Genomic DNA, 19,464 nt, shown 5'->3' on the forward strand with positions numbered 1-19,464 from the left:
GTGCAGTGTTTAGTCACAGTGGTAATCTGAAGTTTCACATCTCATGATTTAAATTGCTTCCAGTGATTAAAGTTTGACTTTATAGGAGTAGTATCATCTTGATCTTGATCATCCAATTTTGGAATCCGAAGATAAGTAGAAAAATAGAATTTTATTTTAATGTGAGAATTAGTTTCCTCTAAATTCCAGATATATTTTATTCTCTGAAGACAGGAAGTTACACACCAGAGGCAAAGTAATTACCTCATGGGAGAGAACTATTTCTGTGTGGCAGAGACATATGCAGTAAACTAAGACACTCCTTCCTATATGCCTTTCTCTAAGTATTTCCTGTGATACTTATTTTACGTTCTACCAAGAGAGGGTATTCTTCTCAAACCAGTTCTCCTCCTCCCTACTCTTGTTTTCTTTTTTTAAAATAATTGTTAAGTAACAGTTACGTGGTTTTGGCTCTGAAAAAACTTTAGCAATAGAAATTTGAATCTCAAATTTAATTTTGGTTAGATATTTACATTCTTTTAAAGATACTGCATCATAAATATTCCTGTCAAATTTTACTATATAGAGACTTCTACTCCAACTGAGAAACCATTAGGATTATTTTTCTGTTGACTTAATGTTCTAAGATTTATGTGCATGTGAGTCTGAGTGTGTGTTAATGTATGTGTGTGAGAGTGTCTTCCAGGTTTATCCCATTTTATATGACCCATGTCCTAATATTTGTTACTGCTTCTGCTGTGTTCTCCTTTAGTTCCCAATTCTGTAGTAGTCTGTTTTCTGTTGCCATTGTCTCATTACTGCTGCATAACTGCTGCTGATCTCATGAGCAGTTCGTAGGCGTGTTTAACCTTTTAGCTTGGTTTTAGTTGTGTAGCAAACAGCCTTCACTTGGTGATGCATAGCTTGCTGATGTACTGCTGTTTTTGTGGAGAGTATGAATTGGATAGAACAAGACAGCTCTTTTACTTTTTATCATTGCTGAGGTACTGAGGTCATAACTTCCAGGGAATATTCCAGGGTATATCTTTATGTTGGAAATCCTGAAGTCTGTTACTCTGTTATATGAGTTTCTTTGATGTCAAGAATTCCTGTGTTATATCTTTAGGTTTGTGTTTATTTTGCATATTCTTGGTAGTGGGGACTGGGTATAAAATGAGATGGATGTTCATGGCAATGATTGTGATATAAGCAAGATTCTTTGGTGTTCAGCTGTGTTTTGATTTTTGAATTTGATTTTTGAAACAGTAGTGTTTCCATATTTTGTTGAAGGTTCTCTGGTCTTTACCAGTATAGTGAAGACTCTCCTAACCAAAGAACTGCATATTTCATTGATGAAATTCTTTTTCACAGTCGTCAAATCTTTATGTTCATCTCAACCATTTTCTAATATTATGTGAGCTTTTCTAAAGAATTCACTTAGAAATTAAATGAATAATTAGAAACAGAGAAAATCTGGAAGCTTAAATTTGAGGTGTCAGCTAATGATTGGATTATTGAATGTTTTTTGGAGAAAGGAGTTAGCCAGTGGAAGGGTAAGCCTGTGCTGTCTAAGAGAAATACGAGGCAAGCCTCATAGATCTAATTTAAAAATTTCTAGTAGTCCCACTTAAAAATAAAAATAAGCAGGTGAAATAAATTTTAATGTTTTAACTTAATATATTAAAAATGTTAGTATTTAATCTTTTATATATAATAAATTATATAATAAATATATGTAGTATAACTATATAAATTGTATTATATATAAATTATATATAATAACTATAATATATAACATATATAAACAATCATGTATATAATAAAATTATTAATGAGATCTTTTACATTCACTTTTCATGCTAAGTGTTCAAGATCTGGTTTCCCACCACATACATTAGAAGTACTTTGTAGTCTCATGACTAATGGCTACCTTATTGGACAATGCAAGGGCAAGCATTTTTTTTTTTTTTTAGCTTTAATTTATTTTTTGACAGAGAGACAGCAAGAGAGGGAGCACAAGCAGGGGGAGTGGGAGAGAGAGAAGCAGGCTTCCCTCGGAGCAGGGAGCCTGATGCCGGGCTCGATCCCAGGACCCCAGAATCATGACCCAAACGGAAGGCAGACGCTTAACTGAGCCACCCAGGCGCCCCAAGGGCAAGCATTTTTAAAAACAGGAAGATTTTAGTTCCAGAAGGAACTACATTTGAAAAGAAATACCAACTGAATTTAAGAGTGATAAATTAAGAATGGTGCTCTATTTTCGCTACTTTTAAGTACTGAAGTAGAAATAGTCTACAACACATTTTATTTTATTTTATTTTTTTAAAGATTTTATTTATTCACTTGACAGAGAGAGACACAGCGAGAGAGGGAACACAAGCAGGGGGAGTGGGAGAGGGAGAAGCAGGCTTCCCGCGGAGCAGGGAGCCCGATGCGGGGCTCGATCCCAGGACCCTGGGATCGTGACCTGAGCCGAAGGCAGACGCTTAACGACTGAGCCACCCAGGCGCCCCTACAACACATTTTAAAATGAATGATAAAAACGATTTGTTGTAGCAACAATTCACTGTGTATTTTCAATGTGTAATAGATTATCAATATAGAAGTCATATATATGTGCCCATATATGTTCATATTCTCTTGTATATACACATATAAGTACATATATATGAGTATGTGTGTAGTGATACTGGAGTATGGATGGGTATATAAATCACTATTCTGAGTCAGAGATATCAGGACACAGACCGTGGAATCTGTACAGGATTATTTTCCCTTTAGAAGAGATTAATCATTCAAGTTTAGTGTTTTATATTACACTTTTTATATGGAAGGTTTAGGTGTTATTTGTACTATATTCTTCATGAGCTGTTTCAAGTATATCTCAGATGTATGCTTCATCCTTCTTACTATAGGAACACTAATGTAAGTTTTTCTGATGGTTGTGGATAGAAAAAGTTTCTTTTTCTTGTTTTCTTCCTCATTTCAGACACAGGATTTCACAAAGATAAAGAGGAAGAATATAGACATAATAGGTAGTAGGAGAAGAAAATTGGTGGAGCAATGACAGGGAGCCAGCCAATTGGTCATGGTTTCATTTAAATTGTCCCAGTGAACAGTTGAGATTTCTTTCTTTCATCCTTTATTGAAGTTATTCATTTGTATATATTTTAGTGCTGCATTTTTTTTAGTATTTTTATGGGTATATCCGCTTTGGACCTTAGGTATAGAAAAGTCATTATTGGCCAACTGCATGTTATAATTGCCTGGAGAGCCTTAGAAACATATCAGTGCAATGACCCCACCCTACAATTAAAACAGCCCTACAGTCTTCTTTCATTTTAGCCCTGGAAGTAGAGTCCTGAATTAGGGAAATGTGCTACTTATTGTTACTTGTATGCATACGACTTACTACAGGAAATGATTCTTAAAAAGCAGTGGAAAATAGGATGGAAACATTTTTTATTTCAGCATATCAAATAACAGTGTGTTTTTCATTTTCTACTTATTTCTCTCATTCCACAGTTGTATTTACCCATTTTAATTTGGAAATTCTGAGATAATAGTAATCTCAGCCCATCTTCTGTTATTTATCCTATTTGTATCACTTTATTTTATGGAAAAATATTTCATATAATCACATGACTGTGCTCTGCTTTAGACACTCATGTACTAAGTGCTTTCATGATAGTATTGAAAGAGGTTTATTAAACCTATGAAATAGGTTTTATTGAAATATTAAATATTTCAATGAAATTTCATAAAAATAAACTTAAGTACTCAACTGTATTTTGAAAACTTCCAATTCTTGGAATTTTTTCATTTTTGATTTTACCTTTCTGTCATTTTTTGTTGCTAAAATCATATATATGGAAACCTTAGAAATTTCCATTAAGTTCTAAGACTGAAATTTATTGAGGGGTTCTCAGACAAAGTGAAATTTCTTCAATATAGTAGATTTCCAGGATAGTACTTCATTAGATCATAATCACTTTTCCATTACATTGTGAAGTGGATATTTATTAATTTAACTAATTTTATTATGAACCATAGAACTTTATGACATACTTGCCTACTGCAATAGCATTTTGAATGAAGTGTTTTGAGTTAACAAATCAGTTTCATAATCTATTCTTGTGAGAGAAAAACAAACCTCCAAGGTGGTGAGCTGTAGAGGATTGTAGTTTTATTAACAATTAATTACAAGTAAGCACTTTCTTTCTTTTTTAAAATAGTAGACACCATTTCTAGTTTGTAAACAAAAATCCTTTAGTAAGAAGCACTGTTGATTTTTTAAATTTTTGTTCTGTTTTGTTTTTAAGGTTTAAAAAAAAAAGGCATATCTATAAATCATACTGTCCAAATAAGGAGAGGTTTAGTTCTTGTTAAATTATTTCATATCCAGCTTTTAATTAAAATGTTTGAATTTTGAAGCATTACTTGATATAACTTATACACGGTGATATTCACTAAAAGGAAAGAAATTACCCTGTGTAGTTTTAATTGTCCCTTCTTGGATACCTATTAGGTAAGGTAAAACCTACATTTGTGATACTTTGTCTTAGAGTCTATTAAAGGTTTCATTAGTAACCAGATAACACATTCTGTATTCTTTATGGAGAATAAAAGATGCACTGTAGTTGCCCAGAGTGATTTTCCACTTATAGTCTAGTCTAAATACTATGCTGCCTTTTTAAAAAGTGACTTTTAAGAAGTATTTTGTATTGTTTACATCAGTTTTTACTGTAATTGATACCAGGAAAGATTGGTTACTATAAATTCAGCATGCGCATTTCCGTAGTGCAATTACTTGGATTCAGATCCTTATTTTCCATTATTGTCTGTGTGACACTAAGAACGTTACCTTGCCAACTGTCTTGTTTCTTCATCTGTAAAACTACCTCATACGGTTGATGTTGGAATTTAACAATAACACGTGCACAGCACCTGACATGTAGCAAGTGGTCGTGCTGCCCTGCTTGCTTTCTTGAATTGCAGAGTAATGCATATATTCTGTGAAAATGACGACTTGAGGAGATAATAATCCTGTATTAAATGTAGCTCTGGAGAACCAATCAGATCGACTGATAATTATTTATACTGAAATGTGCCAATGAAAATAACTGTAGGCCTTGAGTGAGTCAAATACTGGACACAGTAAATACAGTATGTAGTAGGTTTCTTGAGTTCAAAGCCAAGTAATGGCTGCACAGATTTTGGAACTGAACAGCCTATTAATTATACTGTGTGTGATATGTCCTGTAGGAGAGGAAGCCCAGGGTACTATGGAAAAGCAGAGGGGGTGAGAGGAAACTCAACTCAGACTTGCATGTTGTGCAGCTAAAGTCCAAGAAACACTGCTCTAAATCCCTGAAAAACTGTAGTTTTAAACCTAAAAAGTGTCTAGCCGTCTGGGGTGGCAAGCAGATCAGAAGCATCCCTTTTCTCTTGGTTTCCTTGTGCCTATTGTGATATTTCCGAAGCTGTTACCAAAACCATTGCTAGCACCAGCCAAATTCACATTCCTAAATTATTGAAGGCTAAAGCTGGTAACAGCTGTTTTTGTATTTTTATAGCATCTTATCAAAGCACTATCAGGACTAAATTTCTTGTTCCATTTGATGTTGAACTCAGTTTTGTATATGAGACTTATTTATGTGAAAAGAATTCTCTTAAGTCATAAAAATGAGTCATTTGCTGCTGCGGCTGTAATGTACATGAGTGAATGTATATACCAAAAAGGAATTATAAATGCTTAGGTTTTCTGTTTCTCTTGCTGATTGCCCTTTCTGCTCTCTCTTCATCGTTTTCGCTTTCTCTGAATCAGACTTCCCCTTCAGTAGCAACCTTGGTTTCACGGAGCATGTTGGGAGGGGCTGGACCTGAATGAGGATGACTTGCAGGTGCGAAGTCTGCGCAGGAGACACCAAACCTCTGGCTGCTCTGGAAACTTTTTCAGTAGATTGGGATACTATTGGGCTCTAATTATGACATTGATCATATTTAACAGCCAGCAACCAACAGGATTAGGCTTCTAATAATAGAAAGTTGACCTTAATAATCCTTTTCTCCACTTGCCATTATTGTTTGCATTTTCCTATCCCACAGCCCTTGTAACAGCTGTATAATTTACCAGGTTGATAAATTTACCTGAGAAGTTGGCCTCGGGTAGAAAGAAGCTTAATACCAACTTTAAACAGGTTTTGGGTTCAATAATTATTGTTAGAATCTAATTGAATCTCAACCTAGTAGTATTTTTTTTAAGTTTCTGTAGGATTTGATAGCAAGTTGCTTCTCTTTAGCTCTCTTTACAGCTTAGTTTCTTGATGGCTACATTTTGAACCCTTTTGCTTTTAATTCATTATAGTTTAAGAGTAGCACTGCATTGGATGGGTTGGTAATTTTTTTTTAAGGTGAGGAAATTCAGGAATGTAGGCTATATCTGATGGGGGAATTAGTATGTTTCAAAGTACAATGCTTATTGATGCATTTACTCATCTGAAAAAACATGCCCAGTGGAAAAAAATAGGCATTCAATAAGCACTGAATAGAATGCTTAACGTAGCAGTGAACAAAAAGAATGGTCTTTTCTCATCAAGCTTCTAGTCCAGTGGCAACAAATAAATACAAATGTAGTAAGTATAAATTCAAGTGTAACAGCAGTGTAAACCATGTTTCAGTAGACAGGGGAGCTGACCTCTGAATTGTCTGTGTAAATTCTTTTTCATCAAAGCTGAGATCTGTAGGATAATTTTTAACTAAAGTTGATAACTATAGCTGTATATTAGTTTTAAGGTCTAAAGAATATATTAGGTAATTTTTTCATTGTCAAAACATCTAAGTATAATCATAATTTTTCTCCAGTTCCTATAAAATTGCACAGTCTATCTTCCAATGTCTTACGATAATATAGTTATTAAAATTCGTAATGTAATTACCCAAGCTTTTATTATATAAGTTCTTCATAGCAGTTGAATGGTTTTCTAATTATTCCTGAAATGGCATCCAAACATTCTTGATCTATGGAGCCCTTCATTTTGTTCATCCATGTTCTATGAAGTGTAAATGTTTTTAAAATTAGACACAATTTTGGCATCAAAGCTAACTTTTAAATTATGGTGAATAACATATTATCTGAGAGTATGACTTTTTATAATATGTTTTAAGAGCTTTCTACTAACATTAAAGTATCCACCAAAAGGAATTTTATCAGAGAAAATATTATCAGAGAAAAACCAATGGAAACCTTGAGAGAACTAAATTTAGATATCTCTTGCCCCCATTCTCTACCAGTAGATAATCAGAAACAGTAAAACATAAGACCCCAAATTTCAATCAGTGAGAAGATGCAAAACATGTTGTAAGGTAGAGGATAGTTCAGCTGGAGCGCTGAAGAAAGGCATCTTTGATGAGGAAATGTCTGAGCCCATACGTGAAGAATCAGAAGAAGAAGCCATTCATTGGAGAGTTGCAGTTGTTCTGAGTCAGTTAGCCCCCAAGTGGTGAAGAGCTTGGCATGTTTGAAGGAAACCAGGGTAGCTGGGGCATAACAATCATGAGAGAGGGCCACAGGATGAGGTTGGAAAGGTTTGAAGTAAACTAAGTGCGCGGAGGAGCTGTTGGAAGGGTTTGAAACAAGGTAGTGTTACGTTTTTGCCAAGTCCCTCTGGCTGCTGTGTAGAGGAGGGCTTGAGGGGGTTGCGGGGTAGGGAGATTGAATATACTGATTTACTGATGGTTTGGATTGAAGGAGTGGCAGGGGAGAATGATGAGGGAAGAGAACAGATCAGATGACTCCCCATTTTCTGACCTGAGGTCTGGAATCCGTTTCTGAAGAGGGGGAAGATTGTGAGACGGAACTGGGTAAGGGAGAGATTTTAGATGTGGTTAAGTTGAGAGGTTTGGTGTGACAGAATGGACGTGCTAAGGAGGAAGTTGAAAACCATACTAACTTCTGCAAGAACATGTTGGAACTAGAAATGTGAATTTGGGAGACAACAACATTCAGGATGGTGTTTACAGCCCTCATGATAGATCATACCATTTAGGAAGAGACTACACAGAAAGGAACATTGTCCCGGCCTCAGCCCTGGGAAACACTGGAGCTTTGGAGGCCATGTGGAGGAAGAGCATGCATGGGGGACAGAAAGGTCAGCAGGGAATGGCAGAGAAACATTCACAGGTGTGCTGCATTGAACCCAACAGAACTGTATGGTGACATTGACCGTTGGAGTACATGAGAATAGAGAAATGACTTCTGGCAGCAATACAGGTTACCCTGGACGCAGCAGGAAAGAAGACATAGGTGTAGATGCCAGTTGATCTGATACTGGGAAAGCGAGGTAATTTACCTGTCAGTAAAATCAGGATAGCCATTCACTGAGCTTGAGGGTAGGTTAATTAAAAGTGAAACCAGTCTCTTCCTTGTGTGGTTTTTCTCAAAATACTGTTATTGCATTAATTATCTGCAATATAAAGGGTAGTCAAACTCTAATTTTGGTTGATTATTTAAATTCCTGGTGGTAGTTTTATGTGATTCATAGGCTACTACTTGTTAGTTTGATAATATTCTAGAAACCTGGTAAGTACTGTGTTTCTTAAGTTTGGGTCATTAAAGTGGTAAAAGTTATAGCATATGGTATGGAATTGCCTAATTCAAAATAGGTTCTTTATTGTTCGACATTTGTTCTGTGTTTTTCTTTAAAATATTATCTTTGTGAAGTAGACCTTTTTATTTATGCTGCTTAGCATCTTCATCAGATTAGTTCAGGTTAATGCTGAATGTGGTTATTAAGAAGTAAAATGTCTTACTTTCATTTTAACTATTTGAATAAGGTACTATTTCTTGTATAAATAACCAAGTATCTTAGGCATTTTAATTTGCAAATTTAGGACAATTTGCTTTAACGTTTTTCACTGTACAAATTAGTCCCTTGGATATAATCTAAGGATAATAGTCCCCTAAATAAAAATAAAAACTGAAACTACAACTAGTGGTCACTGGAAGGAAGAGTAGTTAAATGCTAGGATTATAACTGATATCTACATCTTAAGATTGCAAACTAACTTTCCACAATTTATTTTTTTTTTTTTTTTTTCTAACTTTCCACAATTTAAAGTGAATGTGTCTATCAATTACTCATGTTTCTGATTGCATTTGTTTGCCTACTGCTTTGGTTGTTTATAGCAGTAGGTGTACGTAACATTCTTTAAGGTTATTTCTCTTTTCCAGGAGAGTGATAGTTGTTAGAAGAAAATAATCCCCAAATAGATTCTTACATAAAGTGTTAATTCCTAGAATTTAATTGACTTTTATTTATGTTTTGGTTCTGTAATTGCAGTTCCTGAGTCAGTGTTGATGTCCTATAAAGCCTAATTCCCAGTATGTTTCATTGTACTGATGTTTCCATCTGAATAAAATACTTAATGTAAATTGTAGCTGCAAACATTTAAGTATAAAGTCATTGTAAGCCATAAGCTTCTTGTCCCTATCTTGAAGCAATTTGTCCTAAATTTCCATACGTCTGCATTTGTTTTTGCTGTTCTAAAATTCCTCAGTTGCTGGCTTTGACCTTTTACGTTGCTGAGTTTTATACATCTATTTTCTCACCTGCCATATCCTAGGGGGCTTGGAGTACCCATAATACAGTGAGCCCACCTTCCTGGTCCCCAGACATTTCAGAAGGTCGGGAAATTTTTAAACCCCGGCAGCTTCCTGGCAGTGCCATTTGGAGCATCAAAGTGGTAAATAAAATTGCATTTACATTCATATATCATTTCTTTCTAGTTGGTTTTGTCCAAGTAGAAGTTAAGCCTTTCTTTTCTAGATAAATAGTTCAGATTCCAGAGCCACTTTTTTAATCTAAAAATTTTAGTATGAAGAGGCAACATGGTTGCACTTAAAAAAATCTGGATTAGAAGGAAATTATATTGCAATTTTACATGACTGATTTTAAGTGTGAATTTTTAATAACTTCTTTTTATGGTTGCTTTTTTTTATGTTGTAATTACCAGTGTTTCTATGGGGAAAAATCCTTGTCGCATAGGCTATAAAGTAATTTAGGACTTGCTCATTCACGATAATCATAAAATTTTGTTGCTTAGAAAAGAACAAAAGAAAACTACACTAATCTATTATGTGCTAATGGAGAAGAAATACCAGAATCACGGCAGATTTCACTGTCTGTGTTAATAAGCTCACAATTATAGGGCCTCTCTCTCATGTCATTGATGGAGGACTCTGCTAGTTGAAGTAAGTTATGTAGTCTGATGCATTTTAGAAGGTAAAAAATTAATGTGAAAAGTATTAATTGTCTGAGAAGTTAAAATATTTTACTACCTAGAGAAGATAATTTTCTTCATCTTCTGTATTTTATATTCTGGAATAAGGCTGTTTATTTTAGACTAATCAGGGATTTCAAAGGAGTTCTCAATTCTACTTTCTTATTTCTATCACTATTAGAACTTTTTCAGCTCACTCTGATATGCAAGGTGTTGAAAGTAGAGATAGTTGGTTGAAGAGTATAAAAGATGTTTTGACAATTTTGTAGCAAATACCACCAATTTTCACTTATTCTCATCTGTGTCTCTAGATGCTGGGGAAAACTAGATTATTATAGGCCTGATTTAATAATTGACTTAACTTTAAAAAAAATCTTTCATACTTATCAACGGGAAAACTATCCAGTTCAATCCTCCCTATCCTTTGTTCAAAAAAGCACAAGAGATCTAAAAGAAGAGTAGTTTAAGAGAACAAGGAGATGCAATTTGTAATTATCAACACTGAAGGGAAAAAAAGATTACCCCCTTCCTTTTTGTTCATGTGTATTTGTTTTATGCTCACATTATAACCATAAATTATCAACTTGGAAACTGTTGTGCTAAATAGGTAATGAGTTCAGCATTTCAGACTACAATAAAAATGGTATCAGTTGAAAATGTGACATTATTATTTAACTTCCTGTGGGAAAAAAATCAGGATTTTCCTGATTATTTTAATAATTTTAGATATACAGAATATTATAAATATGTGTTGATGTCAGGCTTTTTCAGAAAGTAATACATAAGTCGGAGTATAAACAAGAAAACAACAATAACAAGTAACCCTAGTATTTATTTGTTAGAATATCAGAGAATTTAACCTGTTTTCCTGTAGAATATTTTTGTGTGTTGGGTAAAAATTCAGATCAGTTATTTGCATTTCAAGTAATTATTATCCAGATGAGTTAAAGCAAGCTGTTTACTTTTTTATCAGCTTTCCTATAAACTTTAAATACATTATCCTCTAAATACTGTGGTAGAGTGAGGTACACCTGTTCAGTTCATACAGATGGCTATTGAATAGTAGGGAAATTGACAAATTTAGTGACAGGAAAAATACTGTTGTACACTAGCAAAAATTAGCTTTCATGCAGTGTAGTAGCACTGCAGAATACTGGTTAAGAATGTGGACACGAGCCAGAGTTGCTAGCTCTAGACTTTGGACAAGTTACTTTTTTTTTTTTTTTTTTTTTTAAGATTTTATTTATTTGACAGAGACACAGCGAGAGAGGGAACACAGTGGGAGAGGGAGAAGCAGGCTTCCCGCAGTGCAGGGAGCCCAGTGCGGGGCTCGATCCCAGGACCCTGGGACCATGACCTGAGCCGAAGGCAGACGCTTAACGACTGAGCCATCCAGGCGCCCCTGGACAAGTTACTTTTTTATCCTTCGGTGCTTTTATCTCTAAAATGGGGATAATAAAATAGTACTGACCTTATGAGATAGTTGCGAGTAAAAGGTGCTTAGACCAGTATACCGTCAGCACTCAATGTATGTCAGCTACTGCTATAATTACTGAGAGAACAGTTAGTGAGTCTTTCCTTATACTTGCTCTATATTGAATACAAATTGGATGGAGTTAGTGGCTGTTGAGCCACCTAGAATGTAGGATTAGGAAGTGGAAAAATAAGGCCAAAGTTTGCTGGTACAGGGCATTCACAAAACAGACCTAACATTTGATTCGAAGGTCATAGGCATTTTATGTTTATACTTTTTAAGTTGCATAATATGTGTTGAAAGATAAAAATAATAAGCCTGGTCTCTTTAATATTTATCATCTAATCAGAATAAGAGAGAAGCAAGTATTTGTGTAATCTTTAATAAAATGTCTTATCTCACATTGGATTTTAAAATTTTTTTGGACTTTTGCAGAATGCTGATTTTTCCTTATCTGTTACGTAGGGCCGTGGGTCGGGATTTCCCGGGAAGCGGAGACCCCGTGGTGCAGGATTGTCAGGACGAGGTGGCAGAGGCAGGTCAAAATTGAAAAGTGGAATTGGGGCAGTTGTGTTACCTGGGGTAAGTAAGGCTCATTTCTCATATCCTTTATCTTTGCTATAATCCTTAATTTGTTGACTGGTGATGATAATCTCATTTGTAAAATTGTTAGATTGTAAGAGTCACATAAATAAGCCAAAATTTTTATTTTACTCTACTTCTGCCTTCTTTTTAACTTTTAAACTTTTCTTAATATTTTATGTTTCCCATCCTCTCTTTTCTTACCTTCCTTTTTGACTCTGATCTTTCTATAGCAACCATTGCCAAAAGTATATATGTAATATATTTGCTCCTTTATTTTTTATAAAAGCAAACTCCTGTTATATTATTGAGCTTATTTGAAAAACTTAATTAAGTTGATGTTTTAAGTTTTTTATTATAATACGGCTTACAGAAGAAACTAGAAATATTGCAGATCACTACATACTCTAAAAATGTTGAAGATTTTATGACTATCTTTGATATATTTTAATTCAAGATTGATAAATATTTGCTCATTGGCATGTATATGAGGCTTTAAGTGTGTATTGAAAAAAGTCTGTATTTGGCAAACAGTGGCAAATATTTCATGTGGTAACTTTATATTTTATCAAAATCCTGTTTTTCAAAGTCTAATCGTCATTTTAAGTTCAGGAGACTAGTGGATTGTTTCGTTTGTGCCACAGTTTGTATATCTGTTCACCTGTTAAAGGATATTGTGGTTGTTTCCATTTTTTGGCTGTTAAATACAAAACTGCAAAAAAAAAGCCTGCTATGAACTTTTATGTTTAAGTCTGTATGTGGACATATGCTTTGTTTTCCCATGAATAAATATCTAGGAGTGGAATGACTGGAAACATGGTAGGTGTATGCTTAGCTTTTTAAGAGGAGTCTGCTTTCTAAGTTGGGTGTGACATTGTATGTTGGCAAGAGTACATGAGATTCCTGTTTCCTCCATATACTCACCTGTACTTGCTGTGGTTAGTCATCTTCATTTCAGCCACTGTAGCAGGTATGTTAATAATATCGCATTTGCATTTGTCTCATGACTAATGATGTTGGCACATTTTTAGGTGCTTATTTGCATATTTCTTTGATAAAGTCACTCTTCAAATCTTTAGTACATTTAAAAAAATTTGAATAGTTTTTTAACTTACTGAGTTTTGTATTTTCTTTATGTATTCTGGACATGGTAAAGAACTTGTTTGGAACAGCAAATGTTTTAATTTTGATGAAGTCCCATTTATTAATTTTTTTTTTTTTATGATTGTGCTTTTGGTGTCAGAAATAATTGCATAGCCCAAATTTACAAACATATTCTGTGATTTCTTCTAGAAGTTTTATGATTTTAGGTGTTACTTTTAGCTGTATGATCCAATTTGAGCTAATTTTTATGTATGATACGAATATAGATTGAAGATCATATTTTGAATATCCAATTGTTTGAACACCATTTCTCTGAATTGCCTTTGTATCATTCTTAAAAATTAGCTATCTATGTATTTGTGAATCTAATTTTGGAATCTCTATGCTATATTGATCCATTTCTCCATCTTTAGGCCAATACTATACTATATTGACTATTTTTACTTTATAACTACTATTGAAATCAGACAATTAGTTTTCCTTTTTTTTTTTTTTTTTTTTACCTTTTCAAAGTTGTTTTGGCTATCCTAAATCCTTCATGTTTCTATATGAATTTTACCATTGGCTTGTCAAGTTCTGCAAATAAGCCTGCTAGGATCTTGATTGGGTTTGCATTCAAACTATAGATCGATTTGGGGGAAGTTGATGTTTTAACTGTGAAGAGTCTTTCAACCCATAAACATTGTGTATCTCTGTTTCTTTGGGTCTTTTTAAATTGTCTCAGTGATGTTCTTTAGTTTACAATATAAATGTCTTTTGCATTATTTCTCAGATTTATCTCTAAGTTTTCCACATTTTTTATGCTCTTGTAAATGGCAGTGTTATCTCAGTTTCAAATTGTAGTTGTCTGTTGCTAGTATCTAGAAATAATCATTTTTGTGTATTGATTTTTGTATCCTACAGCCTTACTAAACTCCTGTATTACTTCTACTTGTTTATTTGTAGAACCCATTGAGTTTTCTACACTATGACACTTATGATCATGTTGTTTGCAAATAAAGTTTTCTGTCTCTTTAATCTGGAGGGTGTTCATTTCTCTTCCTTATTGCATTTGCTATAATCTTCATACAGCGTTGGATAGAGGTGATACGATAACCTTGTCTTCTCGATCTTGAGGAGAGAAAACATTTAGTCTTTCGTCATTGAATATGGTGTTAGCTCTAGTTTTGTTTTATTTTTTATTTTTTTAAAGATTAATTTGTTTTAGAGAGCGCGAGAGAGCGTGTTGCACGAGTGTGTGGGGGGGTGGCAGAGGAAGATGGAGAGAGAGAATCTAAAGCAGACTCCCTGCTGAGCCCGGAGCCCAGCATGGGTGATCTCGTGACTGTGAGATCATGACCTGAGCCAGAATCAAGAGTCAGTCAACCCATTAAGCCACCCAGGTGCCCCTTGTTTAATTTTTTTAATAGACATCCTAAATCAGTTTGAGGAAGCTCCTTTCTATTCATAAGTTGCTGAGATGTTTTTCTTTTAATCAGGTGTAGATGTTGGATTTTGTCAAATGCTTTTTCTGCACTTATGGCTTGTTTATTGATATGAAGTATATTGATTGGCTTTTTTTGTATGCTAACGCATCCCATGTTCTTGGGATAAACTGCACTTAGTCATGATGTTTTTTACTTTTTCATATATTGTTGGACTCAAATGGCTAAAAGTTTTAGACTTCTTAAGTCTATGTTCATGAGGGTATTGGTTGGTCTATAGTCTTATTTTCTTTTAATTTCTTTGATTTTGGTATTGGCATAATGCTGGCTTCCTTGAGTGAATTGGGAAATAGAATCTTCTCTTCAATTTTCTGGAAGAGTTGTGTGGTATTGGAAACATTCTTCCTTATAGTATTTATAGAATCATTAGTGAAGCCATTTTGGCCTGGAGTTTTCTTTGTGAAAAGGTTTTTTTAAAGTTTTTATTTTAATTACCCAGTGCTTATCATGACAAGTGCATTCCTTAATCTCCATCACCCATATCACCCATCCTGCCACTCCCCTCCCATCTGGTAACCATCAATTTGTTTTCTATAGTTAAGAGTCTGTTTCTTACTTTGTTTGTCTCTCTTTTTTTCCCCCTTTGCTCATTTGTTTTATTTCTTAAATTCCACATACGAGTGGAACCATATGGGAGTTGTCTTTGTCTGACTTATTTCACTTAGCATTATACTCTCTAGCTCCATCCATGTCTTTGCAAATGGCAAGATTTCATTCCTTTTTATGCCTGAACACTATTCCATTGTGTGTGTGTGTGTATCTTCTTTATCCATTCATCAGTCAGTGGACACTTGGGCTGCTCCCATATCTTGACTATTGTAAATAATGCTGCAGTAAACACAGGGGTGCACGTATCCCTTTTAATTAGTATTTTTGTATTGTTTGGGTAAATACCCAGTAGTGCGATTGCTGGATTGTAGGGTAGTTCTATTTTTAACTTGTTTGAGGAACCTCCATACTGTTTTTCACAGTGGCTGCACCAGTTTGCATTCCTACCAACAGTGCAAGAGGGTTCCTTTTTCTGTATCCTTACCAACACCTGTTGGTTGTTGTGTTTTTGATGTTAACCATTCTGACAGATGTGAAGTGATCCCTCATTGTAGTTTTGATTTGCATTTCCTTGATGATAAGTAATGTTGAGCATCTTTTCATGTATCTGTTGGCCATCTGGATGTCTTTGGAGGAATGTCTGTTCATGTCATCTGCCCATTTTTTAATTTGATTATTTGTTTTTTTGGTGTTGAATTCTGTCAGTTCTTTATTTATTTAGGATACTAATCCTTTATTGGGTATGTTATATGCAAATATCTGCTTCCATTCTATAGGTTGCTTTTTAGTTTTGTCGATTGTTTCCTTTGCTGTGCAGAAGCTTTTTATTTTGATGTAGTCCCAATCGTTTATTTTTGCTTTTGTTTCCTTTGTCTCAGGGGACCTATCTAGAAAAATGTTGCTACGGCCGGTGTCAGAGAAATTACTACCTATGCTCTTTTCTAGGATCTTTATGGTTTCAGGGGTCACATTTAGATCCATTTTGAATTTATTTTTATGTATGGCATAAGAAAGTGGTCCAGTTTCATTCTTTTGCATGTTGCTGTCTAGTTTTCCCAAAAAGATATGTTGAAGAGGCTATCTTTTTCCCTCTTCATGGGAGGATTTTTAACTATATATTCAGTTTCCTTGGTAGGTATAGGGCTATTTAGGTTATCTATTTATTCTTACATGAATTTGTCTTTCAAGGAGTTTATCCATTTCATGTAAGGTGACAAATCTGTTGACCTGTTATCCTTTTAATATCTGTAGAATATGTAGTGATGTCACCTTCCTCATTCCCAGTGTTGGTGATTTGTTTCTTCTCTCTTTTTTCCTGATTGGTCTTGCTGTAGGTTTATCAATTTTATTGATCTTGAGCCAGCCTTTGCTCTTATTAATTTTTCTCTGTTTTTTTCTGTTTTTCATTTCATTGATATCTACTCTGATCTTTACTATTTTCTTCCTCTCACTTTGAGTTTAATTTGCTCTTCTTTTTTTGTTTACTTATTATGTCCTTGCTTGGAAATCCCCCACTTGTGAGGTTTAGGTTAGAGACTTCTGTCACCTTTAGGCTAAATCAGACTAATATGTATGTAGGCAATACTAGGACACTCTCTCAAAGATTGTCTTCTTTACCTTTGAGGTAGGTTTTATATATCTCGTAGTTTAAAGGTCATGAAATGAAGTATAAAAAAAAAAACAGTGGGTCATTAAGCTACCTGATACTGTTTTCCTTCTTACATGTACAATTGCTGTTCAAAACCCTTGATTTTTTTAGCACTTATAATTGAAATATGCTCTTTGAATCTAGGTGATATTGCAGCTTTCTGTACAGACTTTGTTTCTGGTTTGTACTGGGAATACTGTAGTCCATGCTTGGTTTTTATTTCAAATAAAAGTGTTCTCTGATTTCTCTAAATTTGTCTTTGAAAATAATAAAATTTTATCATTTCTTTGAGCCTATTCACTAGGTATCATCCAATTATAAAACCGGTTTTGTTTTCTGTGTTGCAGATGGGGATATAGAAATGGATACTTTTTATTTTTGTTAGCTATATTTTATCTATTGTCATAGGTTTCATATTTTAATAAGTTTTCAGTGCATCTTTAGTCCTTTGGGTGAATTACTGGTAACTTCACTTTTGGTAGACAATTATTATGAATGAAATGATATTTTACTTTATGAATCATCTTGTTCAACTTGCTAAAATCTTAAAATGCTAATTTTGAGATACACATTTTTTTAAATTTTATTTTGTTAAGAGAGTGAGGGAGAGAGACACGGAAGGAGGGGCAAAGGGAGAGAGAGAATCTTAAGTGGGTTCCGTGCCCGGTGCAGAGCCCATTGTGGGGCTTGATCTCACAACCCTGAGATCATGACCGAGCTGAAATCAAGAGTCAGACCCTCAACCTACTGAGCCACCTGTGCACCCCAAGATGAACATTTTTGAATATATTTCCTAAAAAAAAAAATACAATATACTGTTAGATCAACAGGACCGCTGCTGCCTCTTGAGTCTTGATTTTCTTCCTTTTACCAGTTTGGTGTCTTTACATATTAGGCTGATCCATATGAAGTTGCCAACCTTCAACCATTTTTGACTTGGAAAAACAGCAGTTTCTTATTATTCAACTTGTTATATGTGCCAGTAGACTATGTATAATTGCTTTGCATGTTTTTGTACCGTAGTGTTCTACCTCACATATGATTCTGCAGCTTATTTTTCTACTCAGCTAAGTGGCTTGGTGATTTTTTTTTTTTTTTTGATGGAAATCAAAACAAATTTCTACCACTGCTTTTTAAATGCTGCATAATTTTCCAGTTTGGATTTACCATGGTTTTAGTAATTCCCTAGTGATGACTATGTAGGTTGCTTACAGTTTTCCCTTGTAGTCTTTAGACTTATTATGACTGTAAATTGCTTTTATGGTTGATTCTATAATAGTAGTACTGGCCATTAAAACTGCTTTTAAACTTACTTGCAATGAAAAATATTATTCCTGTAATATATTCCTTCTTTTTAGTTATTCTTTCAGTCATTCCTCAAGAACAACAATACTATTACTTTTTATTTTGAACTCAACCTATTATGTTTCATGTCTGTCCTTCCAGGCTAGATTGTAAGGGAAGAGGATCGTATTTTAAAATTTTGGCATTGGTCTCCCTGTTCTCTTTTTTAGCGACTAATTTAGAGCTTTTTTCATGATAAGCATTCTGGAAATAATTATTAACAAGCCAGTAGGTACTTAGTTGATTTGGTAAAATTTAGCCATGTCCAGAAATGAATATCTGTGGTTGGTAATCTTTTGGCTAAGACTGAAATTTTGATAAGTTATTAAAAATAATATTTTAAAGCAGTGCTGTCCAACAGAAATATATGTATATCACATATGCAATTTAAAACTTTATAGTAGCTACATTAAAAAAGAAAAGAGGAACAGGTGTAATTTAACTTTAATGTATACCTTTTGACCCGACATATCCAAAATATTACTATTTCAACATGTAGTGTATAAAATATGCAAAATTGTTTATGAGCTATGTTTATGTTCTTTTTTGTTTGATACTTAAGTCTTTAAAACCTCGTAGGTATTTTATACTTACAGCACATCTCAGTTTTGACTAGCCAGATTGCAGGTTTTAGAGTCTCTAAAACAGAGTGATACATATCTATGTGGGCATATGTATGTATAGATACATAGGCTATACACATACACAAATATAATACAGTTTCTTTTGTTTCCTTATTAAAATTTCTGGCTAATTAAGTCTTACTAAAGATAGTTTATATTTTCTCACTGCTCCTGATCTATGGGACTTGTAGTTCTAAAGAGACCATTAGGTAATAAAGTGTCAGGACTTACACCTTTATGGTATTATCTTGGTAATAATAATAATCTAATTTGGAATTGTTATTCTGGGCCTTGGCAAAAATTGTATTTTGAATATGAATCTTCTCATGCTTTTCATTTAAGTGTGCTACAGGTTTAAAGTATGACTGTGTACTCTGTATATTTTGCTTTTTATAG

General features: G+C 34.1%; 1 protein-coding gene across 11 annotated transcripts in view; it reads left to right on the forward strand.

Moving 5' to 3' along the window:
- KMT2C (lysine methyltransferase 2C) overlaps positions 1–19,464 on the forward strand; it is a 195,195-nt gene that overhangs the window by 94,399 nt on the left and 81,332 nt on the right. For 10 of the 11 annotated variants that reach the window (XM_032394303.1, XM_032394302.1, XM_032394300.1 and 7 more), the window contains 2 exons: positions 9,604–9,723; positions 12,200–12,316. In XM_032394303.1, coding sequence (XP_032250194.1) covers positions 9,604–9,723; positions 12,200–12,316 — 237 coding nt within the window. The remainder of the gene's footprint in view (positions 1–9,603; positions 9,724–12,199; positions 12,317–19,464) is intronic. The other variant, XM_032394309.1, reaches the window with a different exon arrangement.

This window comes from Phoca vitulina, unplaced genomic scaffold (genome assembly GCF_004348235.1).
Source record: "Phoca vitulina isolate PV1807 unplaced genomic scaffold, GSC_HSeal_1.0 scaffold80, whole genome shotgun sequence".
In the NCBI taxonomy this organism is placed as follows: domain Eukaryota; kingdom Metazoa; phylum Chordata; class Mammalia; order Carnivora; family Phocidae; genus Phoca; species Phoca vitulina.